Consider the following 25,996-nt stretch of genomic DNA (forward strand, 5'->3'; position numbering starts at 1 on the left):
CCAAAGACGGCAAAGAGATAGGGCGGCAAGAGATCACACTGGATTGGACAGAAAAAGAGGCAGAAATATATTGCTCCCTCTTGTTTTCACTATTATCTCCTCCTTTCTGACACGCAGCCATAGGAGGCATACGCATGCAGTGGCAAATCGATGCGCTTCGGGCACGACGGAAAGACCGGGCTTTCCAAATTCGCGAAAGTCCAAGCATGAACTACATATTTTCCTTGGGTGTCCGAAGCAGAATTGAACGGACTTTAACGAAGTGAAACAATTCGGCTCGCAACCTTTGGAAGGCGTGATGCACTAGAAAGCAGATGTCTCTTAGAATCGAAAGTTTCCAAGCTAGATTTTCACCTGAATAAAAAATCTCGCTAATGTTCATCCCGATCAATTATATATACAGCCAGACTTGATGTTTCCTCGAAATTCCTTTCATTGCAATACCAGAGGAATTGCATAAAGGTCGCCATAACTATATTAGCGTGCCAAAGCTTCCAATCAACCCAGGCACTCATTCCGTAGTTTTCTCAACGCTAGTGAAAGTATCTCAGCAATCCTTCGTGCCATATCTGACTTTTTACCCAACAGCCACAATCCCTTCATACAATTTTCGGCCCGCTCCATATTCCGCTCAATTTTAAGCCTAGTATGCCCGAAGGTAGTCGCAGTGTAGCAAAGGGACTCATCTGCTTCGCTCAAAAAGACCATACATGCTTTGGTAAACGCCCTGATTAGAATCATCGTCCATGGCTCGGTCAGAAGCGTCCCCTCATTGGTAGCGTGGTGAAAGTCTGGCATCTGCGGTACACCCGTGATAGCATCTTCGGCAGGCGGGGTGGCGACTCTTGCCAGATCTGATAGCTCTTGGGCACTACGGTTCCTGATTCCCCTCGCCATTTGGCTGTTGATACGACCGTAAGCCGCATCCTCGATACCCAAGGCATTGTCGTCGATAAATTCCAGCAAATCCGCAAGCATCAAGGCAGCAAGGTGCCAGTGCGCAGAGATACACACAAACCAGCCCTGTATACGCTGCGGAACTAGACTGTAGTTCTGCACGAGCTCGTCGAAGAAAGCACCATGCGTCTTATTCCAGTATTGATACAGCGACATTGTACTATGGATGATTTCCTCAATTTGCTTTCCATGAGAGCTCTTGCGAACAGCGTTTTGTAGGTACGACAGGTGCCGGAAGAGAAGTACTTTGACTGGCGCTGACTTGACGATGTCTTCGGCGGCGGTCTCGTAGGAGCAGGGCCAGTGTGTTTGATGTGTCTCTTCAATGCTCTCTTGCACGAAAAGCTTGAGATTCCACCGACTTTGTGTAGTAGAATTATCTAAATTCGAAACTTGTCGGTGCCGTTTTTGTGCGTCGTGTTCGCAGTCCTCATCCATTACCACGACGGGTCGTTCGTTCATGGAGGAGGAGATGGTGTCAAACATAATGGCCAGCCAATAGAGTAGGCCGATCGTCCCTCGATCTTCGGGACTTATGTCTGCAATGCCATCAGCAGCCTTCTCTCGACTGCCATACTGCCTGCCTAGACCCGCTTCGAGCGCATCGCAGCGAAACTTCAATGCGTGCATTTTTCGAGCTGCACTCTCCATATATATCGGCGGCCCTTCCTTGCGTATTATATCACTCGCCTGTAAAAAGACTGAGTTTATGGCAGATCTATGGCCCTGTGCTTCTATCTCATGTTCGAGAGTCTGCTCGTCGGGGTTCCATGGCCTTTGTGTCAAGCCAAAGATCATCTCGGCACAAGCCACTCTGTACGACTCTACAGCGGCAACTTGCTGCAGTGCGCACTGCGCCTGGTCCCAAAAGTGGCGCTGAAGAATGCGGTCGAACTCGTTGGATATGTTACTTTCGTCCTCGCCATGATGGAGAGTCACTGTTGGATGTTTTTCACGGTGCCGATTACTTCCCTGCGCCCATTGCGTAGCAAACGCCATGATGGCAAAATGCAGAGCCTTGGACGCGGCCTGGTCCTCAGAGCGTGTCATCTGAAGGAACTTGGAAGACTGTAAGACACGATCGAGCTTAATCGTGCGCTGATATATCCTGTTAGACCATGATGAGCCCCATTCCGGGATGATTTTGGTCGAAGTTCGCGATCCCAATTGGTAGGGACAAGTCATCTCAGTTAACCAACACGATAAGTTGTGCTCCAATACGTCGTGGTAAATCTGGAGAAGATTTTCTGAAATCAGGTGGTTATTGGAAGTGGTGATCATTTGCTGGTCGATGGAATATGGGGAGAACGAGCTTTGGGGGCTGTTCCGACGAGAGGGCTGGTGGTCGAAGGTCTTCCAAGGGGAGTCACTCAGCTGCCGGGAGCTTCTTGACGAGGTGGATTGGCGGCTACTGTACGTCTGTAGTTCCTTGTAATTATGGGTGTTCAGCCACGTCGGATGGCATATCGAATCAAATCCGAGATCTGCGGGTGGCTTGGTAGAGATATCCGAGGCACTAGACAAATCAGATAGCTGGAAATCATTCATAGATCGTGTAGACGTCAAGGCGTAAGGCACCTCTGCGGTAATATCCTCCTGGGTGTCCTCGTTCAAATCGAGCATGGAACTGAGTGGTCTTGAATCATGGCTCAAATATGACATGGATAGATCAATATTGGCCGGCTCCCAAGCCATACGATCCTGCATGGGATTTGGTTGCAGCAGATCATCTCAGATCCCACATTCAATGTCAGCCTGGAGCTTACTAGCCTTCCATGGGAAGCCAAGATCTGCACCCAAATGCTCATGATGGGGCCCTTGGCAAGGTGGCTTCGGCGTAGACTGAGCCTGGGACCGGGCCCATTCCTTGGTACAGCGTTTCTTTGTTCTGACACAGTAGGAACATGGTGAATGCTGGCCATCAATATTTCCAAATATCGGGTCTGGACATAGTGCATCGCATGCTCGCTTGGCCTTTCTGCACTGGTCGCAAGAATGGTTCTGACGCCTGGCTCTAGATCCTTGTGCAAGGGCTCTGGAGTGTTTCTGGATAGGCATGCTGAACAACGTTGTTCGCTCAATTCTTCTTTTCTTCTTTTTCAGGCTATAACGTGAGGAATTGGAATGTTCTGTGATTATGAAGTCGAGCTAGTGGAGCCGGAGGCGAGTTGGATGGCGTCAAAAAGCGGGGAACGGGGAGGTCCTTATACGGATCCCCGGCTTCCCCGCATTCCCCAGATTTCCCTTAGGCAAATTTACTGTTGTTTATCTAACCATGATTGGCCACGGTTGGAACTCGAACTCCTGCTGATTACAGGTTCGTGCCACGGCGATCTCGAGTTTGAGGCCAAAGCATCGCGATTCGTGACGACTAGCTAGTGAAGTGGGGATGGCGCGATAGCAGTCTGGCTCTGCAGATTGGGTGCACCAACGATGAAGCACACACAACCACTCTTATGCGCTACGATGGAATGAAATGGGAGAACCCCGAAGTGTAGGATAATCTTGCCCTTAAAGTCACATCATGAACCAGAGGAGGTAAAAAATGTAGTGATATCCAGGTAACTCTCTAGTCTAGGTAAGACTATATATGGTCCGCGGTGTTTGACACTCTGAGCGCCCGTCAACTAATGTCATTGAAATCACTAATACCCTAGATACCATCTGATATCTCCACATTCAATCTCATTGACCAAGCGCTTTATATATCTCGGATTCAACTGCTCCCCATAACTCAAGCACCTTGCCATCCGCAAAGGGAAGAATCTGCGTACAGATAATTCCCGCAACGCCTTTCTCCCTGTCCGCCCACCACCACAAATTTGGCAGCCCAGCCCAGTGCGCTGTGCCACTCGATCGCCCTGTAGCGCCACCGTTGCTTAGCATGAAAGTGAGTCCCCAACCCTGTGGCGGGTTCCCGGGAACTGGATACAGCTCAGGAATGAGGTTGGTCAGGTCCGGTTTTGCAGCTGGGATGCCCGAGCGGCTGTAGTTGGGGAACTGCGGAATTTGATTGGAAAACATTTCATCGACGGTTTCCTTGGAAAGTAACTTGCTGCCCGTCTTAGGGCAAGTTCCGTCGTTCAGCAACACAGCTAAGACCTCTGCAAAGATATGTCAGGGTACAGAACCTCACCAAAGCTTGAGGCTACTTACTGCAGTACTCTTGCGGCTTGGCAAACATTCCTGCGCCACCACTGTTGAATACCCTAGTGACTTCGGCCTCATTGTCCAGATCAACAACCAGAGGAGCCCGGAGAGGGTGGTCTCGGGCCCTCAGACTACCGTCTGGGCTTCTGCTGTTCATATAGGCTAGCCTCCGACGCATTTCGTGGTTCGGTAACATGGACATTTCTCTGATCCCAAGGGGAAGAAGAACATGTTTCTGAAGGTATTCGTTGAGGGTCAGACCAGTAGCCCGTTCCAGCGCAATCCCCGCCCAATCGATACCAACCTGTTATTATTAGCGATGCGCTTCATAGTCCTGTTTGAATAGCACCTACACCGTATTCCCAACCTTCGCCGGGTTGGAAAATCAGAGGCAGCTTCATATCTTCAATGCGCCCGGAAAATTCATCCACGCCAACCGGGTGTGACCATTGTCTCAATCTCTCATTAAAGAAAGTATAGCCGAATCCGGCAGTATGAGTCAACAGCATACGCAGAGTAATTGCACGCTTCTTCTCCTCAAAACTGCCATCTGGCAGTAAAACCTTGAGACTCTTTAATTCAGGGCAAAGACGCTCGGTCTGCTGCCCATCATCTAGCTTGAGAAGGCCCTGCTCAACAAGCTGCATACAGGCGATACCAACCAGCATCTTTGTACAAGATGCAATCCAGAAGATGTTTTCTAGAGTCATGGGATCTTTGGATCCCGTGCCTCGCTTACCGGCAGAGTGAGCGAATAGTTCGTTGCCATCTTTGCCAACGACCACGACTGTGGTTCCGGGGATACCGGACTTTTGATCTTCACAGGCCTTGTCTACAATGTCGCGGAGATTCGAAGTCACTTCCGCACCGAGAGACATGTTGGCTGCTGTATGTGTCAAAGTGGCAATTTGTGCGGAAGATTGGGCGTGGTCGAGTGTACGGCGTTGATATACCTTCAAAGGTCACACCAAATGTATCTGGAGGCTGCAAGTATGACTTATTTAACGATAGGTTCAGTCAACTCGTTGAAAATAACTTTCCAATGCCCGAAACTACCTCGGACACTGATAAGAGGTTCCCGTGATTCTAGAGCGGCTGTGACTTGCTGCGGAGCCGCAATTTGCGGATCCGCTGCGGATTGCGGAACGCGGGCGCGGAGGTCATTGCATCCTGCTCCGCAACCGCAACTAGCGGCCGAAAAGGTCCAATCAAAAACAGTTGCAGCACCATACATGATGACATGGAACATGGGGAACCTGGGGAACCTAGAAAATGTGGGGTATGAGAGCGGGGCTGGGTGTATCTAGAACGAACGCGTCCACTAGATTGGATCGATAGAGCTGCGGTTACCTGTATAATGACGATTAGTGGAATACAGTCTAAAGTGTATGCTGGCCTCACCATTAAAGCACAACATCAATCAAGCCAATATAAATAGGTGTCTGAGAAACGGAAGTTCTGAACGGTATCTCAGACTGTCAATCTCCCGATAAAAACTACAAAATTCGATCATTCCAAACTTAGCTCAAAATGGGTAGCCTAGGTGAAACAGTTTCTAGGCCCAAGAAGTACAACACCGAGCTCACAGACTACTCCGTAACCCACGCCGATAAGACTGGGCCATATGCGGACAACCTCGAAGTCGATGCTTTAGTCGTTGGTGCCGGCTTCGGTAAGTCGCCTTCACTTACAGGTTCATGAACCAGCTAACGAGATAGCCGGTGTCTTCATGCTCAAGACCCTCCGCGATCGCGGGTTGAAGACGGTCATTTTCGAGGCCGGCAACGATACGGGTGGCACTTGGCGATGGAACTGCTACCCCGGCGCCGGTGTCGACTCCGAAGTGCCGGAGTACGAGTTCGCTTGGCCGGAAGTATACAATACATGGAACTGGCCCAATAACTATCCTGACTACAAAGATCTACGTAATTATTTCGATCACGTTGACAAGGTAATTGGTATCAAGAAGGACTGCGCTTTCAACACCGTCGTGGTTGAGGCCCAATTCGATACGACGGAGGGAAAATGGCATATTAAGTCTGCAGATGGCCGCACAACCAAGGCCAAATATCTCGTTCTCGGAACCGGCTTTGTGAGTCCTTGCACCCTTCAGTCAGCTGAGCATGTTCTAATCGAATCGTTAAGGCCGCCAAGCGTTATATTCCCCCGTGGTCGGGCATGGACAAATTTAAGGGCGTTGTGCACCACTCGTCTTTCTGGCCCGAGGAAAAGGTCGACGTGAAAAACAAGCGCTGTGCTATCATCGGTACCGGCGCCTCGGGCGTACAAATCACGCAGGCCTGGGGGCCCGAGGCCGGCGACCTTAAGGTCTTCCAGCGAACTCCCAACCTCGCTGTGCCCATGCGCAAGCGCAACCTCACCGTTGAGGAGCAGGAGCGCATCAAGCCCTATTACCCAGAGTTGTTCCGGTACCGCGAGGCCAACTTTGCCGGCTTCATGTACGATTGGTGCGAGCGCAATACTTTTGACGACACCCCCGAGGAGCGCGAGGCCTTCTACGAGGGCGTTTGGAAGGACGGCGGCTTCCGCTATTGGGTTGCCTTGTACAAGGATAACTTGTTCAACGCCGAAGCCAACAAAGAGTCGTACAATTTCTGGGCCAAGAAGACCCGTGCTCGTATTGGCGACCCTAAACTAAGGGAGCTGCTTGCGCCACGGGAGATGCCACACTACTTTGGTATCAAACGGCCGTGCCTGGAGAGAAACTATTACGAGCAGTTTAATCGTGAGTCTGTGCACCTGGTTGACATCAACAACAACCCGATCACGGAGTTTACCGAGACCGGTATTACCCTCAAGGACGGAACTCACCATGAACTTGATGTTGTTGCAGTCGCAACTGGATTTGTAAGTTCCACGCGAAACACTAACAGGAGCGCACAAGGACTGACATTCACAGGATGTTGTCACTGGTGTCATGACCCAGCTCGGGCTGAAGAGCATCGACGGTGCCGAGCTTGAGAAGGAATGGATTCCAGGAGCAAAGACCTACCTGGGCACCACCGTCAGCGGCTATCCCAACATGTTCCACATATATGGCCCGCACGGCCCAACGCTCCTCAGTAACGGCCCCACGTCAGTCGCGGTGCAGGGCCGGTGGATCGCCGACGCTATTTCCAAGATCGAGGCCAATGGCATTAAGTACATCAACCCCAAGATCGAGGCCGCTGATAAATGGAAAAAGCACGTTGTCGAGCTCAATGACAAGACTCTCTTCCCCACGACGAGATCAACTTATATGGGTGGCAGCATTCCTGGCAAGGTTTATGAACCTGTGTGCTACTCTGGTGGTATCCCCGCATATGCCATCGAGATCCGGAAGGCTCTGGATAATTTGGAAGACGGATTTGACGTAGTCAAGGCTTGAACGAGACTTTATGGGAAACATGAAAGGGTTTCAGTCGCTAGGCAGTGTTGAGCAATTATATATCGCAGAAAGGTCCCAGACTAGACGTCTTTGCTATATTCTAAGCCACGGCGGAGGAATTGAAACCCTTGAAATATATACATATCACCATTAACCACCACGTGTGCAGTTATTCTCAAACACCATCTCGGATAAGAGGCCTAGGTCATGCGACTAGTCTGCCACGATGGAGTGAAAGACTGGAAATGCTACCTAGTGTAGTGGGGTGTAACTGGTATTCGTTTTAAGCGCTTGCATGTAAAAAATAAACAATATGACCATCCTTCCCTCTGAAAGCCACACATATTTTCTCATTTCCTGTCTCCTACTACCTCCCGTGACCGAACTAGATGTCAAGAGTGGGTTTGGTTCGTAGTGGCTTGCCGGTTCACCAGGTGACAGTACTCCGCTTCACTAGGTATATACTCGAATAAATTCCTGGATTTCAAACACAAAGTTTTATATAACCCGTTATTGTGGTGTTCAATTTGATTATAGCGCTGCTTTGCCAAAGCACACTACAGGTGTAGGTAAGAGCTAGGGAATCAAGATATATATACTCGTCTCACAGTCTGCTCTGGGCGTATAAATGAAATAATACCTTGCTAAAATTAGAGCTCATTTAGGCCATTTCAAAGCTGGGGACAACTCAAAGCTTGGCTTGGGCTTGCAATACTTCCTCAATTTTTGCAAACCGGTAGTAGTAATGAAGGCTTTTAGGATTGAGTAACGTTTCCGAGGGCTGTACAGTCTTTCCAGATACGATCTGTTTGACAGGAAGCTCTACTTTGTCAGTTAAAGCGGAAGAGAAAATTGCACCTAGAGCAATTGTAGCCAGCAGGACAAGCAATGAATCGATGCTGTTGCTCCCCACGATGGCAATGCGATCACCGCGTTGAATGCCTGCAGCCTTCATTGCTTGTATGAGTTGGCCGGTACATTTTCGAAGCTCAGCCCAGGTCAAATCCACCGCAGGCTTGAGGTTTCCTTCGCGAATTCCAGTCAAGGCGATTTTTTCCATTCATTTTCCTTCCCTTCAATTGTAGTGACATTTGGTTTCGCCGAATGAGATCCGGTAGTAGCCGTGAACAGTATGTTTTCTGCAAAATTGAGCCGGATTCCAGGAACCAGGCTGGAATACTGTCCATGCGCGCATTCTCATCTAAGATCTGCTCATGCTGGCCTTCGTGAACAATGGGCAAATAATACCAAAAAAGCTCCCAAAACTAGTTGATTTTTGAGATTGACCATTGATACAAAGAGTGGTAGTCGGGTAGATCCAGACCTTTTGTCTCCTGTAGACGCTTTCTAAAATGGCCTTAAGCAGTGGAATTGGGATCCGGATGTTCCCATAATTTCCGAGGTAACATGAGGCTGCCGGCCATCGTCTCAGCAGGAACGTGGGATTATATCCAGGAAGAAAAAAAAAAAAAAAAGGTAAAGTAAAAACAAAAGAGGTCGATGAATAAGGAAGATGAAGGAAGGCACTGCGAGCGAGAAACGAAAGTATTTATTATCTTTTCGGGAGGTCTTCAAAGGGCTCGGCTGGTAAGCATTGCGTCGGCTGAGTCCCAGACACCTGATCATCAAATCAAGAAGAGAGATTTCCAAGGCAGTAGAGCCTAGCATTAATTGCCAGGCAACTTCTAGCCTGAGTAGTATATGCAGAAATGGGAAGGCCTTGGTGAAAAAAGTTCGGCAGACTAGTATAGGTTGAGGGTAATTTCTCCCGGCCAAAAATTCCTTCAGGTTGGCTTCAGTGATTTGTCGATTTGTTGACTTCGGCAATCCCGAAAGAACTATGAGATAAGAAGCTAATAGAGTTCCCTCGAAGCAATCCCGCCAAGGAAATTACACTTCCGGCGATTGATTTCATGACATCCAGGATCAATGCCGGCACACGGACATTCTCCTTATCTAGCGCCTCGGGTAATAAACCTTGGCAGAATAGATGGCGCACCATTGAGTTCCACCCCTTCCCAGCTATCCAATGTTAAACAATGTTAGAGGAAGAGTGCGGAGAACTGAAACACGCCATCCGCAAGAGGGTTAGTTCCCAACGCAAGATTCCGATCATCGTTTGATTACCAAAGCCTCCGGTAACACCGAAATGATTAAAGACCCCGCAAGGTCCGACTGTCCTTCGCTTTGTCCGAAATTGGACTTCTTGCTACAACATGGGCTTTAATGAGATCAGCGTAGGTGGTTACACCCGTTCATTTGTCCCACACTCACTGGAACGTCGAAGTGTCGTTGTTGCCGGCTCCGCAAAATCCGGTGTGACAAAGTTGAACCGACTTGTACACCATGCTCGTCCCGCATGATTACTTGCCACTATGACGCACGCAAACAAAGACCCAGGAAATTAGTGTTTGAGTCCCTCCCATATTGTTGACCTATGACTGCCTAATTTAATTTGATCTAGGCAGCATGGCAAGACAAACAGGACGGCGTGCGAGAATATACAACACCAGCCAGAGCTTTCCAGTCCACAGCAAGCTCAAGACTCAAGTGTTGCAGGTCTTGAGCCAGGCTCTACGCCCGTTGAAGCCCATGATGTTGGAGTATCTAACAGAAATGAGCCCTCGCAGTCTAGTTTTCCTAGGCTGGCTCTTTTCGCTTCAGCGTCCACGGACTTTCCGAGTGCAATAGGCAGCAGCGTGCCTCACACAAATTACATTTCCAACCGTGCGCGCGACGTGAAGCTCATGTCTCATGCTTTTCTCAATCGTGTCAATGAGTCCTACGATGATATAGCATATCGACATTCACGTTTCCAATTGCTCGAAGATATACAAAAAGAAGCCAGTGAGGTTTTTCAAGGATACACTCCTGCTTCTGACACTGACACAAGTGAATTTGATATTGACACGGTATCACCGTCAACAAAGAAGAAATGGCTGGAAGGTAGGAAGTTTAAGCAATCATGATTTGCACTAGAGCTTCATTGAAGATTGCCAACAGATTTTTTCAGGGAATTTGCCATCGTTCTACACGCGGTTGATATAGACAAGGAGCTTCTCTTCCTAATTCCGACCCACCTGAGCAACCCTCACATTCGCTTCTCAACAACACTTCTCATCACCTTTTACGCAAGCCTTTTTTATGGCTCCAGTATTACTTGTGATTTGCCTTATATCCTCCAAATCGCCAAATCAATTCATCGAAAATTGTGGGCACTAGCTCAAACCTGGAAAAATACGATTACTGCCACTTCACTGGATGTTTTCGCCTGTACATTGATGGTATGTCATTTCCTCTCACTTTAAAAATCCTTTGGCGCCTAGCGACTTTTTCAATTTTGATGAGATGGTTACTAATAGAACGGTTCTTTGAAAGTCCGATATCATGGCCGTATTCGCTGACTTGGAATCCTCATGGTATTACTTCGGCGAATCCTGTCGGCTGGTGAGAGCCCTGGGCGATTTGGACACTTACGTTGAATCTATGTCACCTTCATCAGGGCCAAGTATTACTAGCTTGATAAACACCGAAGACAGACGATACCTCTTTTGGGATCTGATGCAGAAAGACTGTTGCTTCAAATTGATGTTGAACAGACCGCCAGTCATTCCATATTCTCAGCTAAATGTGCGATTTCCAGCACTATCTCACGATACGTTCGATCTCCACGCGGCCGACATGAAACAGCTATATTTTGTTGTTTCGATGCGTATCATTCTTTCTATTCCACACGTCGCCGGGGACCTAGACCCCCCCCTTCTGTGCCTCCGTGGGTCTCCCAAGAGACCTCGAGATTGCTCAAATTGAAATCGCGAAAATACTGGAAAATTGGGACATTGTCAGTACATGTGTCTTCATCCAACTTACATATAATCTAATGTTTCTATTGGCCTCAGAAAGCACAATTTCAAAGATCTTGCCCCGGAGTGAGCAGCTGGGTCTTTGCTGATTTATTATTTTATGGTTATATTGTTATCATGCACCTTGAATTTCAAAGACTAGAGAGAGTGAAGGGCAAAGTATCCCATACATCCCGCGAAACGGCCCTTGCATTCTGTGACCTTGCTAGAGAAGTGAATGAAAATGGTCTAGGTCCTCACGCTTGGGCATTAAGGCATGTCAAGAATCTTCACCCAGCCCTCGCCTAGTTAATGTTGATTAAGTTGCACTCAGTTTTCTAATCAGAAAGATACAGATATCTCGGCGTGTATGCTCTCGCGCCAGCGCAGATACTCTTCCAAGCTGTCCTTGAAACAACAGATGCTATTGCTGCTTCCTCGTACCTAGCCGTTCTGAAATGGTTATCTTCAGCGATGAAAGCTTGGAACCTTGGCAGTTCAAGGAACAATACGGTCGCAAAATTTGCTTCTGCATTGCTGGATCTGTGTCAGCAGCTTCTTCCTTTTAAAACGAAAGGTCGACCTTTTCAAGACTCGGAGGGGTCGCGTTCTAGCCTCAATTGATGGTTGAACGGTCCAGTGAGCATTGACTGCACCTTAGTGTATGGAGCTATCATAAACCAAGCTGGAACCCCAAGCTATTTGTACTGAAACTATCGTTTCTTCTGTACAATGTAGTACGATGAGGATATCTTTCAAGGTAGATCTAGTCACTAGTTTACTGCGAAATACTCTTGAAAAGTGGACATGTGAAATTGTTTTGAAGATCTTTTGAAATTCTTTCTCATTACGACGGCCCGTTTATTATGATTTCCTATAAATCAAAGTCCGACTAGATTGAGTTAAACTGTGAGCCAGGCACTGACATGAAGGGGTCTGATAGGCGCGGCCAATCGAGTTCAGAGACCAACAAACTGACTACCTCTACGGCCCCCTTGAAAGTAAAGAAGGGCCTAGCAAATCAAGAGACATTAGATCTTGCAAAGAGGACATCATAGTACACTGTTTCTTATGTCCACCTTATGTATCAATATCCAGACATGTCCAGACTAGCCTGAGTTGCGCATCTAGATCCTGGAAAGGCTAGTTTGCTTGTGAATAATACCTGCAAGTGGCCCTTTCGGGAAACTAAATCAAGTTTCCGGGCATGTTTAGCGCCAAAAACCTCGGACTTTGGTCCGCCGGTATTACCAGCAAACGCTAAAGGTCCGGAGTCCGCGGGTACCGGGGGCTGACCATTCACCTCCTTTCTTTGGACCGAGTGCTAGCGATGGGATTAAGATCTAAAAAGCCCAACCTGGGTCGGATTTTTCAAGTTAGAAAATTGAAACAATTCATACCGACAAAGTTTCCTCAACATAGTTGTCATTCGGGGCTGGAACGTCTTCTTCACTGCTAAATATGCTTATCATTAGAGGAGCAAATGTCTCCGATGCTGGCCGTATCGCCGAGATATACGTCCATGCAATGAGCATCAACCCCTTTCTCATATTTGAATTTCCCACGCCAGAATCTCGCAAGGTGTTGATTCATTCGTTGACAGAGCGAACAGTCGATGAGCTTGAGACAAACCCAGACTCGGTACTCGTCGGTCAGGATAGCAATGGCAATGGCGAAATTGTCGGCTTTCTCAAATGGACGCTCTATGAATGCTCGGATGTCGGTAAATCCGGCAGTGATCCTGCTCCAGCTGTCAGCGAATTTCACGCAAAGTATCTCTCTGAAACAGCTGCAGCGCGGGAAAAGCACATGAGAGATCATTCTTTTATTCGTAAGCTCATTCTTTATCTTTTACCCTCCAAGGCTTTCCACTTCATACCTTGCTATGCAAGGTCAATGTGACGTCAATTTGTTGACCGTGGTATCCGTCGGACTAGATTTAAACTACCTTGCAATCTCGCCAGAGGCTCAAAACCAAGGCGTCGCTCGCTCCTTGATTGGTCGGATTACAGACATAGCTTCAACAAGACAAATACCAGTCTATCTCGAGGCCACAATGAATGCAGTAAAGCTCTATGAAAAATTTGGATGGAAGGAAATCGAAAGTATACATATTCTGATTCCCGAGAAGAAGGGTGAACCGGCGACGAAAGATTACGAAGAAATATGCATGGTGTGGCACCCTTTAGGAGCACAAGAAATCAATTAATTCATGTTGTCTACTGCCTGTGAATTTATCCTGGTAAAACATTGTTTGAATGTCATCCGTCCAAAATTTCCCTCATTTAACTTCTTGATCACCGCTCATCGATGACTCTCACAGCCATTGCATGGTTGTACAAGTGACAACCTGGGTACTTTGATTAGTCGCGACTCTAAGACTTCCAGTAGCCTGTTTCATGCCTAAAGAAAGGAGTTCAGTCTTTAATGGCACGCAAACGAGTCAATTCCTTCATTTCTCATCACATCCAATTCTCCGTAGACACCGATATTTTATGGCCTGCTGCTTGCAATTAGTAGAGAATTCACTCCCACCACTGTAGTATGTGCCGCAATTGACATTTCTTGTCGGAGGAGTTAATAAATTACAATTTTTATGGGTTTGTCTGTACAAGATCATTGTGCTATTGTGGGTAGTGCAAATGGCAATCATATCTTATTCAAGCTGATAACCGGAAGGATAAGGAAGGCCGCATGGCTTCCACCAACGCGCAGTCTATGCTCGCTCTTCTCCCGTTTCGTGGCAGTCCACGGATTCTCCTCGGAGCCAGGATGCACAGCAAATATTGGGAAGTCACTACACTGGATCTGCAACTGAAGTCTATGTCCGGCTCGTAAGCGGTATGCGTTGTCATCCAAGTTGAGTAGCACCTCGGGTCCATATTTCTGATCTATGACTACCCGACCCCATGATATCGGACGGGTCGTTCCGTCGGGAAAAACGTCTTGCAGCTTTGCAAACAAGTGGGTGGAGGGACTCGAAAATTCAAGTTCCACTTGGAGCGTTGGTTGGCCACAGAAATCCAGATGATCCACTAACGGTTCGGTGCAGAATGTCAGGACATCCTCACGTTGAGCCATGTCTCGTTCATCTGGATAGGCTGCAAGCAAATACCAAAGAGCCTCAATGTCGAATGTAGACGGAACTGGATTATTTGGGTCGTGAATCCATGTCAATAATGATGGCATGGGAGAGTGGTCTTCATTTGTCGACATGACATACCCAGCATCACATTTTGTAGATGAGAGTGTGAGCTTCAAGGGTCTGCTTTGAGGGGGGTACTCTTCTGAGGCTTGCCATCCAACATGGCCGAGGTGCCACCGAGCTCGCTCTCGAGGTACAGATGGCTTTGATCCATTGACGAATTCATCAAAGAAATCTGCCACTTCACCACATTCCTCATAAATTCTTTTCTTTCTCGCTTCCTCATTTAAATAGGAAGCTTTGCTTAGATCACCAACATTCTCCAATAAGAACGTTGAGTGGTCAGCAGAGTTGGCCCGCAGATAATGGAGATTACGCGTTGGCAGATTGCGGAAATGCCTCCAATCGCGCATCCCGGCTGGTGCTAATCCAGGGTCGTACCAATTCTGCCAATGTAGGATGGGGATATTCGTTGTGTGATATGGATGCCGGTCTCCATACGGGTTATACCACCCCTGGAGATGGATTCTTTCCTGAATCATCTTGCCCGCAGCGATGTTCTTCCCAATTACATCAGAAGCACTTTCAACCACTTTATGAGGGGTATCAGCCGTCCAGTCAATCGAGGCGAGGTAGCCCTTATTGTCTGTCCAAATCTGGATGAGGTCGTTGACGGACGATAAAGATGGGATATCCTGTGACCATCGTGAGGCGACATGTCTAGCTCCCATATCGATGCCTGTTGCCTGAGGAACAGCTGCCTTGATCGCGGGGTGGCCACTGGCTACTGCTGCCCATGTTGTGAAGCCGTAATAGGAGACACCCGTAACCCCAACGCGACCATTTGACCAAGGCTGTTTTGTGATCCACTCAATTGTATCGTATGCGTCGTTGACATCATGGGCGTAGGGCTCGGTTTCACCAGTTGATTTGAACTTCCCACGAACGTCTTGCGCGACAAATGCATAGCCACGATCCATATAGTATTCAGCTTCATACTTGAGAGCGGTATAACGGCTGGACTTGTCGTAGGGTGTTCGAACGAAAATCGCCGAGAACTTCTGGTTGTTTGCATTTGGAGGTAGGTAGACATCAGAAGCCAGTTCTTTGCCATCTCTTGTAGGCACAAAGAACTCTTTGGCGAGAGCAGAACTCTCTTCCGATGTCATTACTTCAATAATTTCGATAGCCATGGTGTCAAAACGTAGGGAACTTAGATAGAAGATCCAAAAGATAAATTATCCAATCAAGTCGATATTGATCAAATCAATTATAAAAGAAATTTGAACGACACATTGTGAGACCGAAATCTCCTTTAATATATCTCTGATCCCACGGAGTGCTGCCGCGAGGTCTATCGGTCATTTCAGGAGACTTCGAGGTCGATGTGTCTCGCGCCCGAAGTTCCTATCCCATTTGATTTGGATTAAAATTTCGTGAACATTAGTTGTTTCGGAGCTTCGGACTGTCCGAGGGTACATCTCGGCACGTTGGAAAAAGACGGTGGTACCGATGCTTCCTTCTCAGCCCGGCGGATCTTGCTAAAAACTATTCAGACCACCATCTTTCTGACATCTGTCGATTGAGGTCTGTCCGAAAGCTTCACTCCATATCTCTGGAAGCCGAGGTGCTTTCTCGGCAGAGTGTCTCGCCCGAGCCCATTCACGTCATTTGCCGGGATTTGGGCTGTTTCCCCATGTTTTTTCCGTATCTGGACCCATCAGCTCCAACGTAACAAATGAGAGTAGACCCATCATCCTTTCATTAATCCCCTCCGTCTCTCATTATGCCCCTCAATTCCGATTCATTGGATTCAGTCAGCCTTATAACTATCACAGATACCGCGGGTACATATGGGCATTTTTACCATAAAACAACCTTACACTGGAGGAAGCACCATGTCCGCTCCGGACAATCAAAGTAAGAGAAAATGTTTTCTATCATACTCGATAAATCTGACATGATGGCCAGAGCGCACCTTGTATAGTCTGATAACATCAGATCCTGGCCTGCCACGACCTTTCACAAAACCACCGTACTGGCTTCACATGCCGTGCGCTCTCGCACAACACCAGTCCCCTAGCTTGCATTCAACAGTCGATGTTATTGTGATTGGCTCCGGAATTACTGGCGCAAGTGTAGCACACACATTGCTGGAGAGCGACCCTACCATCAGTGTAACCCTGCTCGAGGCGCGTTCACTATGTTCGGGTGCCACTGGTCGGAATGGCGGCCACATAGTCGCTTACGGAGGGGCCGATTTTGCAATATTGAAGGAAGAGTTTGGAGTAGAGGAGGCCCTCAAGATTATTGATTTTACCTTCAGCACCTTGGATGATTTAGTAGAGCTTGTGCGGCAGAATGGCTGGGAGAAAGATGTCGAATACCGACCTGTTACTCGTGTTAAGACCTTTGGAGACGAGGACACTTTGCTGTCTACTAAAAAAAGTGTTGCGGAATTTTCAGCCGAAAGACCGATGATGGACAAAGTGTACAGGTTTATTGGTCCAGAAAAAGCAGCGATGGTAGACACCGTCCCGTGCAAATCACGCACCCTGAATGAGCTAACGTAGCCTAGGACCACGGTATTCAAGGAGCAACGGGTGCTTTATTGTTCCCTGCTCATGCCATATGGCCTTACAAACTTGTGAGCAAAGTTTTTGAGCGACTAGTCGGCCACTACCCATCAAGATTTTACTTGGAAACAAATACCCCCGCGTTGTCCATAGCGGTTGATGATACCTTTCCAAAGTCAACCCATCCCTATGTAGTGACAACTCCACGAGGCTCAATTCAAACTACACATGTTGTCCATGCCACCAATGGTTACGCGGGGCATCTTATACCCGAGCTTCGCGGTCGGTTATATCCTTATCGAGGGTCAATGACAGTCCAGAACTTCAAAAGCGAGATCTCCAATCAGGGTGACCGGTACACCTGGAGCCATCACCATAAGCCCCGCTACGACCCTGCGTCTGGCACCACTATCCCCGGGACATATTACCTACAGCAAAATGCTAATTCGGGATATTTCTTCTTCGGCGGAGAGCGGACGACACCAGATCAGAGTATCAACACCGATGATACCCAGCCTGTCAAAAGCGCCACGAAGCATCTAGAGTCAAAGCTCACATCTCTGCTAGGACAAGACCCACAGTCACGTCATACTGTCAGTGAATGGGCAGGGGTTATGGGGTATACCGCTGATAAACTTCCACTTGTTGGTCGCATCCCTAGCACAGTGAGTGCTAGGCATGAAGGGGAGTGGATTTCAGCTGGATTCAATGGTATGGGAATGTGCTATGCCTGGCGTGCAGGCAAAGGAGTGGCCAAGATGATCCTAGGCGAAGATGTCAGTGGCTGGCTACCCAAGTCGTTCGTTTTATCCGAAGAACGTCTCAAACACAGACTTGTCACCGAGGCTAGTTTACAGGATCTCAAAGGGTATTTTCCACGCGCCAGTTTGGCACGTGATAACATTTCGAAGTTAGGTAGCCGGTCATCCTTGTTATAGTCATGCAGATCTTCTAAAGTCAGAGTATAAATATTATAACTGATTCACCTAGATATTGGTGTTCGAAGACTATTCTACAGACATTGCTGGGAGGCTATATCGATTTTTCCGAAGTAATTTGTCTCGCAGCCCATTGACTTCTGCATTTCGACTACTTTGCTTATCTCAATAAAGGCCCCATCAAGTATGCGGCATGCTCAATATAAAATATGCCACTACGCTGTTATCTTTCATAGCTACAGAGTCGATTCTTGTGATTAGGTTGAACTTTTCTCGATCCATAGCCAACTATCACGCACACAGCCATGATTTCTCCTCAAGATATCCATACCATGTACTATTCAGCTTAGTCTTATTGCGGGTTAAATTCACCGTCTAGTAAGCACGACACATTTAGGTTGAGCTGTCGGACGACGATCAGGGCCATACCGAGTAACTTCAAATGTTTCGCTTTTTCTTACCAGCAGATTCAGGAATGTGCATTTAGTCATTTCAACAAAGTCTTCATATACGTCAGGTCTCGGAGCGCTATGCAGATAAGACCCCGTGTCCTCAGAAGAAAACCCCATTGAAAAGATTGAAGGTTTAATCTTGGCTTTCGGATCGGTAATGTTATCGTCACAAACATATAGATACTTCCTATCTCTGGGCCCCCACTAAAAGATCATCTGTAACTGCGCGCTCGGTCAAGCAATGTTTGAGTGGAGTCGCGCGGGGATTTAGCGGGTGGCCTACTCCCGTAAATTAAGTGGTTTGTGTGTGTTGGCTGGGCTTTCGGACACTCCGAACAAGGCCAAGTCACCCCATGGTTTACGCAAGCCCCCGAGTCTTGCCTTTGGAAACAGGGACAGATTACCCCACTGGCAAGTACGATTGCTCTTTCCTCCATCTACCCGCAATATCGACAGGTACCCAATAAGTTCCTAGGGGTTTATTTACCTATAAGTCTTATGGGCCTGCGGATTCCCGGACGTTCAATGAGAAGAACAAGAGCCACAACAAAACCAAGCAGGACTGTGCATAAAATTACAAGTGAGTATTTGTCTTTGTCTCATTCGAACAGACCATTTGACAATTTCATGCAGTGTCACAGCTCAAGGACCTTCTCCAAGCCGACCCCGGTATTCCCAGACATGGAGCGACCGAGCCGTATTGGCTTCATGTTAAACACCATCTGGCTTCAGTCCAGTCCGAAGCCCTTCCAGAACAAACTGATATTGTCGTCATCGGTTCAGGTATCACTGGAACTAGTGTTACGAAGTCATTGCTCCAAGATCCGGCCCAAATCTCGCAGAGGATCACAGTCCTTGAAGCACGGACACTATGCTCCGGTGCCACAGGTCGTAATGGTGGTAACTTATTGACCTATGGGGGTATTATCTATGGGAAGTTGAAATCGATATACGGAAAAGACTTGGCGCTCAAGATAGTCGAATTCACCATCGACACAATTCAAGAGACACGTAAAGCAGTGGAGGAATACGCTGCTGAGGAATCGGAGCTGCGCAGTGTGACAAGAGTTCACTCTTTCAGAGACAGTGAGCTGTTTGAAGCCGCCAAAAAGAGTGTAAGTCAGTACCAGAGTGATCTGCCTCAATATGGTAGCTCTTATTCTATTATCACTGGTGAGGAAGCAGCAAAGGTCAGTGAATTCCTGGGGATGCTTTCAAGTTTAGATAAAACCCAGCTGACTAGCTCAGGACTACGATATCCATGGTGTGGTAGGGGCTATTCTCTTTTCGGGATATTCGCTCTGGCCATACAGATTCATCATGAAAGTCTGGGAAGCCCTATTCAAGGAATTCTCGTCTAGATTAACAATTGAAGCGAACACGCCGGCACTGAAAATTGAATATGATCCCAGTGTCCCATCTCATCCATACATCATCGAAACCCCCCGCGGCCAGCTGCGAGCCTCGAAAGTGATCCACTGCACAAACGGATATTCCAGTCATCTACTTCCCGGACTCCGCGGTCTCATCTTTCCCTGCCTCGAATCGATGACCGTACAAGACCTTCATGTGCGCCGACGCGAGTCAAGATGCTGGGCGATACTCCAAAAGCCAACGCACGATCCTCAATCCGGTGCTAAAACCACGGAGCTCTTGTATATGCAACAGAATTCAAAATCGGGACATTACTTCATTGGCGGGGGCTACAGCACCGCAGCGGAGGTTATCAGTGCCAATGATGCGGCGCTTAACGCGAGATCGACTGCTTATCTTCAGTCAACGCTTCATGAGTTTCTCAATACTGAGCCAGGTTCAGAAGACCTTGTCAGTGAATGGACGGGAGTGCAGGGGATGACTTCAGATCATATGCCTGTGGTCGGTCGGCTTTCGGGGAAACAGACTGGTCGGTCGGGGGATGGGGAGTGGATTGCAGCGGGTTATAACGGAGGTGGAATGTGTATGTGCTGGCGCATGGGCGAAGTGATGAAGAAGATGATTCAAGAGAAAGAACCGCCCCAGTGGCTGCCTGAGGTATTTTTGCTGTCTCAGCAGAGGATGGAGCGAAGTCTCACGGTCGAGAATTCGGTGCATTCTGCTAGCTACTTGCTACCTGACGAAACACCTGGTGATAATTAACCAGTATGTGATACGTAATTCTTTTGAGCTGTTGTGTCATGTGGGTTGGCATACAAATTATTCTCATTCAAAACTCTTCCACCTGCTTTTCGTGAAGTAAAATCTTGGAACATTTCTCTTCATAACGAGGTCCACTGTTTCCTGCCCATCATTTGGAGATAGCGATGAGTGACGCAGTCCTCCAGATCTTTCTCCGTCTTCTATCTTCTTCCTGTTGTTCCTCCAGATGGCTCAAACGTAGTTGATTGTCGCTTTGTGCTTTCCCTCCACCAGCTCTTCTGGAATATGCGCTCCAGAAGGTCGTATCAGGTAGCAAACCCATCACTTTCTCAGTTTGATGATTGACTGCCATGACTAATTTCTGCACAATCCTGAGTCTGTGCTAGCTTATAGGCTTTTTGCTGTCAACCTGACCCGGGTCCAATGATAATACTCCCAATGATGGTTTGGTTCCCTATCTGTCGGTCGCTCTCTGTGATCGGGAAACGACTTCAGGTTGATATGAAAACCAAGATGGAAAATTATTCAGATTTGTAAGCCAAGCAACTTGCACTAATTTAATTATCTTCCGCAGTCGACCGGTGAAGTGCTTCCAGAGGAATACCTGGAAATTTCTTTCCCCATGTAACATAAAGCAAGCAAGATATAATGATAATTGACACAGTAACTGCCCAATTGTAATTGAAAGTGTTAATGTCCCAGCTCTTGTAGAGCGGAAAAGACTCCATGATGATGAAGTAAAGCTGGGAAATGAGAGCCAGTGCATGTATTGGCTTACTCCATCTGCCATAGTTCCAGGGGCCTGGAACCCAGCGATCACCCGCGAACAGGCGCAATCCGACCGGTATTGCAGCATTGATGAGACCGCAGAGTACGGTGAGAGAGTAAATAATTTCTTTGGCTGACGTTGAGAGGGAAATCAGGAGAATGAGAGACGTCCCGGCTGCTAGGACTAGGACTGCGTTAATAGGAAGACTGAGACGCTGGTTCACGTATGTGAGGTGTTTCGCAAAAGGGAGGCCTCCATCCCGCGCAAAAGCAGCGATTTGGGTTCCATAAGTTAGAAGCATGCCGCTGCCCCCGAAGGTGCTGAATGGAGCTATGAATAGGAGGAAAGCAGCACTTTTCTGCTGGCCCCAGTGATCAATGAGGACTTGATAGAGTGGGTAACCTCTGTAGAGTAGCTTTTAGTTTTCCGGGCTTGGCGAGCGAATAAGAACAGATTTGGGGACTTACGATGGATCCATAGCAATGCTGTCCATATCTGCGATGCAAAAGGCGCTTATGATTGTCACAAACAGACCCATGACACATGTCGAAATGTAGGATCCGATCATGGCTTTGGGGGCACTTGTTCGAGGACTATGAGTCTCTTCCACAACAAACGCTGGTGCCATCCAGATTGAATTCACCCAGGCTGCACAGAACCAGGTGAACGGAACGGCAACAGCAGGCTCCCAATCTGTATAGTTCTGATAGCTTCCAAACACAACCCTAGCAGAAGGAAAGGGCATGCCTTGAACGGCATGTGACACCGGCAGAGCGATGAGAAAAAGGATCACATGGCAGAGGATAACAACAGCTAAAGTAAAGTAGATTAGTACCCGAGCACGTCTGACAGTTTCGACTGAATCACGTACCACAAATCATATAAGCGAGAGTAACATTCTCAAGTCGTAGCATCATTGAGACGACCCAGAACACGACGACACCCAGAGCCATTGCCATAATCATAGGGTTTGTGCAAGACCAGTCGGGTCTCGCAATCAGGATTGAATACGCAAGGCCGGAGGCAACAGCATATGCAAAACTGGCAACTCCAGTGAAAAGGCCAAACAAGTTAATCCAACCCGAAATGAAACCCAAGCATCGCGACCATGATTCAGGTGCCAGAGCTGCAGTCCACCAGTACATGGCCCCGTTCACCGGCATGGAGGAGCATAGCTCTGAGATGGCTAGGACCTGCGGGAAGAGGACTATACTGGGAATGATCCACCCCCTTTAGTCTGAATCAGTATTAGACAATGTCACAGATGCGGAATCATGCCCATACCACGTGAGACCAAAATACCCTCCATAGGACACTTGGTAAAATGCAGATACCAATATGGCAGACAATGGGCTATCAAAACATGAGCAAATTTTACATATTCAGGCACGTGGTTTGTATACGTTGTCAAAGCAATGACCAAGCATACACTGGCGATTGTCTTCAATACCCGCCTGTATGATTGCTGATAGCCGAGATCCTGGATAACCCCGTTATCGATATAATCGTCCGCTTTGCTCAATTCTGCACCAGTAGCTGAAGTGGCCTTTTTCGAGCAGTCTTTCGTGGAGTCCATGGCAGAAAATAAGGAAGGCAAAAAGTAAGGGAAAGTCCAAGTAAGCCTTGAAATATCAGAATCTATCTTTCTGTGAGTTTCCTGTTGCGGGGTCTCCACTTATAAAGTGGAGCAGCGAAAACTGGGGAAGCAGAGTATTAGCTCTATGAGGAGATAGGAGAAGCCAGATAACGGCTCGGCGCAGCTGGCGGAAATCAAACTGATACACAATTGCTATCAGGCCTTCCCTAAACCCATCGAATTGTAGCGGAGACACCGAGATTCGGGAAGGCGGCAAAAATACACATTCGTTAATTTATGACCAGATATCGGACTGTCCGAGTATCCGAATGTCCGGACCCACTCTTGCACAACCATATTTTAGAAGATAATACTCTGGTCTATCTATAAGTACTAAGACAACTACAAACTTCAAATTCAGGTGCAGTGACGTTTCAAAAATGTCAAGTGAATCAACTCCGGCCAAATGGGACGCCTTACTGGCCACCCATCATCAAGAGCTGACTGAAGATTATATATCTTCAAATCCTCACTCCCAAGAAGCTTTTGACAAAGCTAGACGGATACTTCCCGGCGGCAATACCCGCTCAGTCTTATATGCGGTGCCATTCCCACTGTGTACCCAGTCTGCTCATGACGCTTTCATCACGTCAATTGACGGCAAAGAGTATGTGGACTTTGTTTCTGATTTCTCTGCTTGCCTTTTTGGTCATTCTCATCCGACGATCGCTCGAGCCATCGATGGGGCCTTGAAATTTGGATTCAGCCTAGGAGCGATTACCCAGAAAGAAACAGATCTCGCGTATAAACTTCAGCAGCGTTTTAACAGCATTGAGCGAGTTCGTTACTGTAACTCTGGAACCGAAGCAAATATTTACGCCATTGCAGCTGCTAAGGCTTTTACAAGAAAGTCAAAGGTATGTTTGTCATCAAATGTGGCCTATTCCATGAATGAGCGTCCAGTATGAAAGAGTCAATATTAAAAAATGCCATACAGGTCCTCGTATTTCAGAACGGTTATCATGGTGGAGTTCTGAGCTTCGGCACCACCGGTAATACGACCAACATACCTCACGAGTTCATCATCGGTAAATTCAACAACATCGAGGCGACTGAGCCACTGATTAGCCCTGATCTGGCAGTCATTCTGGTAGAGCCAATGCAATCCGCCGGCGGAATGCAACTTGCATCCAAAGAATTCCTGGCCTTCCTTCGATCGGCCGCAGACAAGACCGGTGCAGTGCTCATCTTCGACGAAGTTGTTACTTCCAGACTACACTATAATGGTCTGCAAGGTCACTTTGGGATTAAACCAGACATGACCACGCTAGGAAAATACCTTGGCGGCGGTCTGTCGTTTGGTGCGTTCGGCGGTCGTGATGCTATCATGAGCCTGTTCGATCCGGCCAAACCTCACAATGATAGTCCGCTGCAGCACTCGGGCACATTCAACAATAACATCTTCACCATGAGTGCAGCCCTTGCGGCTGCGGAAATTGTGACTCCCGAAGAGATCCAACGCATCAACAATTTAGGCGATCGACTACGACAGGGGGAAATCAGATTATCCGTGAAGCCGGATTTAGCAGCGAATTGGTGATGATTGGGTTTGGAAGCTGCGTTGGCATGTATTTCCCAAATGATCAGATAGGAGTTTTGCGTGACTGCTTATATTTCTCTCTTTTGCATATGGGAATCATGATCGGTCGTCGTGGGTTTCTGATGTTGAATATCGCTCATACTGACGAGTTGATTGATCGTACTTTGAGTGCTCTGCGCAACTGCATCAGCTCTATTGCCCTACTTGTGACTCCCACATAGCGGGCTAGCTACAGCGAATCTAACATTATTGTTAGGTTAGGCGACCAATATCATACTATATCCCTCCACCTAGAGCAACTAAGACTTCTTTTTTCTCCATACCACATATTACTACCACATACATTCTATACGCTCCATCTGTACGTCCGTATAAATATTCGAACCTACATGACTTTGAACATAGGCCTGCTTATACTTTGAGTCATAACAATATTAAATAGGCCTCAAAAAAGATACGAAGATACTCAATATGCTTAGCCGTGAACATTAATAATGCGTGTGGCTTCGTCCTAACAGACATGTCCTGCCTATGATACCACCGAGGGTCAGTATTGGCAATACGAAGCGCTTGTATCTAAGCTCTCGCTCCCACTTTCATGTATAAAACTTTGGAACAAAGCCGCTCTTGTACTGCTTGCGCGTGTGGATTGATTTTGTTTGGATCCACCGGAGTAAAAAGAAAACAGAGGGAGACTTTGTGTTATTTACTTTTATGCTGAAATCCCTCAGTGAAACAGATACAACCAATCACTCCAACCAAGGATCCTATGCCAGCCCCACCAGCGACTCCACGCCAACCCCCTGACATGGCTACCAGTGGCCTCCGGAAAGCTACTGCAAGAGCTCCCATGATCGCTCCCGGTTCACTCCAATTGTCAATTGCCATCTGCCCTGTATTGTATCGCAGTCGCCAACTGCGATCACTCCACTCAATATCCTCTCGACCCCACATTCTGGCAACCATCCCCACTGTTGATAATCCGGCGCCGATTATGCTCCCGGCACCCGCCGACCGAAGGAGAAGAGGCATGGTCATAGATCGACGTTTGAACGCAGATTCAATAGTGTAACTTATTAAGCCAAGCGTTGTACCAAGCTGAAAGCCACGGCTGGCGACATGGGTGGCGAGAATAGTTCGCGCCAAAGGTTGGTCCTCGGCGTACTCGGCTGTGGGGTAAAAGTGGGACATCGGGATGTTTTACCAATCAAGAGTAGTTTATTGGTAGAATGATTAGTTCTGCATTATTTTAACAGGTAAGTTTTACTGGCTTTATAGGAAATCATTGCTGACACGAGTGTGGCGGGGGGATCCCGTCGGAGAATGTTCTGGCCCGAAGTCACCGTCCATATGCGGAGTCTTACTTTGGCACTCGTGATGCGATGCGCCCACCAAAATATCTTGAAGCATTTTGCCTTGAATCATTAATTTCGGGTCCATTTAAGCTAGTCGAGTGGATTTTCACTA

The 25,996-nt window shown here is 47.7% G+C and overlaps 12 protein-coding genes across 12 annotated transcripts; 5 read left to right on the forward strand and 7 right to left on the reverse strand.

Moving 5' to 3' along the window:
• Positions 1-498: 498 nt before the first annotated feature.
• Positions 499-2,664, reverse strand: N7503_003321 (uncharacterized protein; the record flags this gene model as incomplete). The annotated part of the gene is made up of 1 exon (XM_057062868.1): positions 499-2,664. The coding sequence occupies one exon, from the start codon at positions 2,662-2,664 to the stop codon at positions 499-501; it is 2,166 nt and encodes a 721-aa protein (XP_056923783.1).
• A 978-nt stretch (positions 2,665-3,642) lies between these two features.
• Positions 3,643-4,985, reverse strand: N7503_003322 (serine hydrolase domain-containing protein; the record flags this gene model as incomplete). Its single annotated transcript, XM_057062869.1, has 3 exons — positions 3,643-4,061; positions 4,114-4,411; positions 4,461-4,985. The coding sequence occupies 3 exons, from the start codon at positions 4,983-4,985 to the stop codon at positions 3,643-3,645; spliced, it is 1,242 nt and encodes a 413-aa protein (XP_056923784.1).
• A 119-nt stretch (positions 4,986-5,104) lies between these two features.
• Positions 5,105-5,341, reverse strand: N7503_003323 (uncharacterized protein; the record flags this gene model as incomplete). The annotated part of the gene is made up of 1 exon (XM_057062870.1): positions 5,105-5,341. The coding sequence occupies one exon, from the start codon at positions 5,339-5,341 to the stop codon at positions 5,105-5,107; it is 237 nt and encodes a 78-aa protein (XP_056923785.1).
• A 296-nt stretch (positions 5,342-5,637) lies between these two features.
• On the forward strand, positions 5,638-7,495 carry N7503_003324 (flavin-containing monooxygenase; the record flags this gene model as incomplete). Its single annotated transcript, XM_057062871.1, has 4 exons — positions 5,638-5,779; positions 5,826-6,199; positions 6,253-6,975; positions 7,028-7,495. 4 exons carry the CDS (start codon positions 5,638-5,640, stop codon positions 7,493-7,495), a joined length of 1,707 nt encoding a protein of 568 aa, XP_056923786.1.
• A 688-nt stretch (positions 7,496-8,183) lies between these two features.
• Positions 8,184-8,450, reverse strand: N7503_003325 (acetoacetyl-CoA synthetase-like protein; the record flags this gene model as incomplete). The annotated part of the gene is made up of 1 exon (XM_057062872.1): positions 8,184-8,450. One exon carries the CDS (start codon positions 8,448-8,450, stop codon positions 8,184-8,186), a length of 267 nt encoding a protein of 88 aa, XP_056923787.1.
• Positions 8,451-12,798: 4,348 nt separating this feature from the next.
• Positions 12,799-13,546, forward strand: N7503_003326 (uncharacterized protein; the record flags this gene model as incomplete). Its single annotated transcript, XM_057062873.1, has 2 exons — positions 12,799-13,168; positions 13,230-13,546. 2 exons carry the CDS (start codon positions 12,799-12,801, stop codon positions 13,544-13,546), a joined length of 687 nt encoding a protein of 228 aa, XP_056923788.1.
• Positions 13,547-13,986: 440 nt separating this feature from the next.
• Positions 13,987-15,675, reverse strand: N7503_003327 (CocE/NonD family hydrolase; the record flags this gene model as incomplete). The annotated part of the gene is made up of 1 exon (XM_057062874.1): positions 13,987-15,675. The coding sequence occupies one exon, from the start codon at positions 15,673-15,675 to the stop codon at positions 13,987-13,989; it is 1,689 nt and encodes a 562-aa protein (XP_056923789.1).
• A 705-nt stretch (positions 15,676-16,380) lies between these two features.
• N7503_003328 (NAD(P)/FAD-dependent oxidoreductase) lies at positions 16,381-17,977 on the forward strand (the record flags this gene model as incomplete). The annotated part of the gene is made up of 4 exons (XM_057062875.1): positions 16,381-16,402; positions 16,454-17,007; positions 17,061-17,926; positions 17,974-17,977. 4 exons carry the CDS (start codon positions 16,381-16,383, stop codon positions 17,975-17,977), a joined length of 1,446 nt encoding a protein of 481 aa, XP_056923790.1.
• Positions 17,978-18,973: 996 nt separating this feature from the next.
• Positions 18,974-20,584, forward strand: N7503_003329 (NAD(P)/FAD-dependent oxidoreductase; the record flags this gene model as incomplete). Its single annotated transcript, XM_057062876.1, has 3 exons — positions 18,974-19,028; positions 19,082-19,638; positions 19,697-20,584. The coding sequence occupies 3 exons, from the start codon at positions 18,974-18,976 to the stop codon at positions 20,582-20,584; spliced, it is 1,500 nt and encodes a 499-aa protein (XP_056923791.1).
• Positions 20,585-21,141: 557 nt separating this feature from the next.
• On the reverse strand, positions 21,142-22,929 carry N7503_003330 (uncharacterized protein; the record flags this gene model as incomplete). Its single annotated transcript, XM_057062877.1, has 5 exons — positions 21,142-21,757; positions 21,821-22,166; positions 22,225-22,583; positions 22,638-22,706; positions 22,757-22,929. The coding sequence occupies 5 exons, from the start codon at positions 22,927-22,929 to the stop codon at positions 21,142-21,144; spliced, it is 1,563 nt and encodes a 520-aa protein (XP_056923792.1).
• A 440-nt stretch (positions 22,930-23,369) lies between these two features.
• Positions 23,370-24,529, forward strand: N7503_003331 (acetylornithine aminotransferase; the record flags this gene model as incomplete). The annotated part of the gene is made up of 2 exons (XM_057062878.1): positions 23,370-23,846; positions 23,927-24,529. The coding sequence occupies 2 exons, from the start codon at positions 23,370-23,372 to the stop codon at positions 24,527-24,529; spliced, it is 1,080 nt and encodes a 359-aa protein (XP_056923793.1).
• A 702-nt stretch (positions 24,530-25,231) lies between these two features.
• N7503_003332 (uncharacterized protein) lies at positions 25,232-25,720 on the reverse strand (the record flags this gene model as incomplete). Its single annotated transcript, XM_057062879.1, has 1 exon — positions 25,232-25,720. One exon carries the CDS (start codon positions 25,718-25,720, stop codon positions 25,232-25,234), a length of 489 nt encoding a protein of 162 aa, XP_056923794.1.
• Positions 25,721-25,996: the final 276 nt, after the last annotated feature.

This window comes from Penicillium pulvis (assembly GCF_028828015.1).
Source record: "Penicillium pulvis strain IBT 33274 chromosome Unknown contig_1_segment0_segment0, whole genome shotgun sequence".
Lineage (NCBI taxonomy): Eukaryota > Fungi > Ascomycota > Eurotiomycetes > Eurotiales > Aspergillaceae > Penicillium > Penicillium pulvis.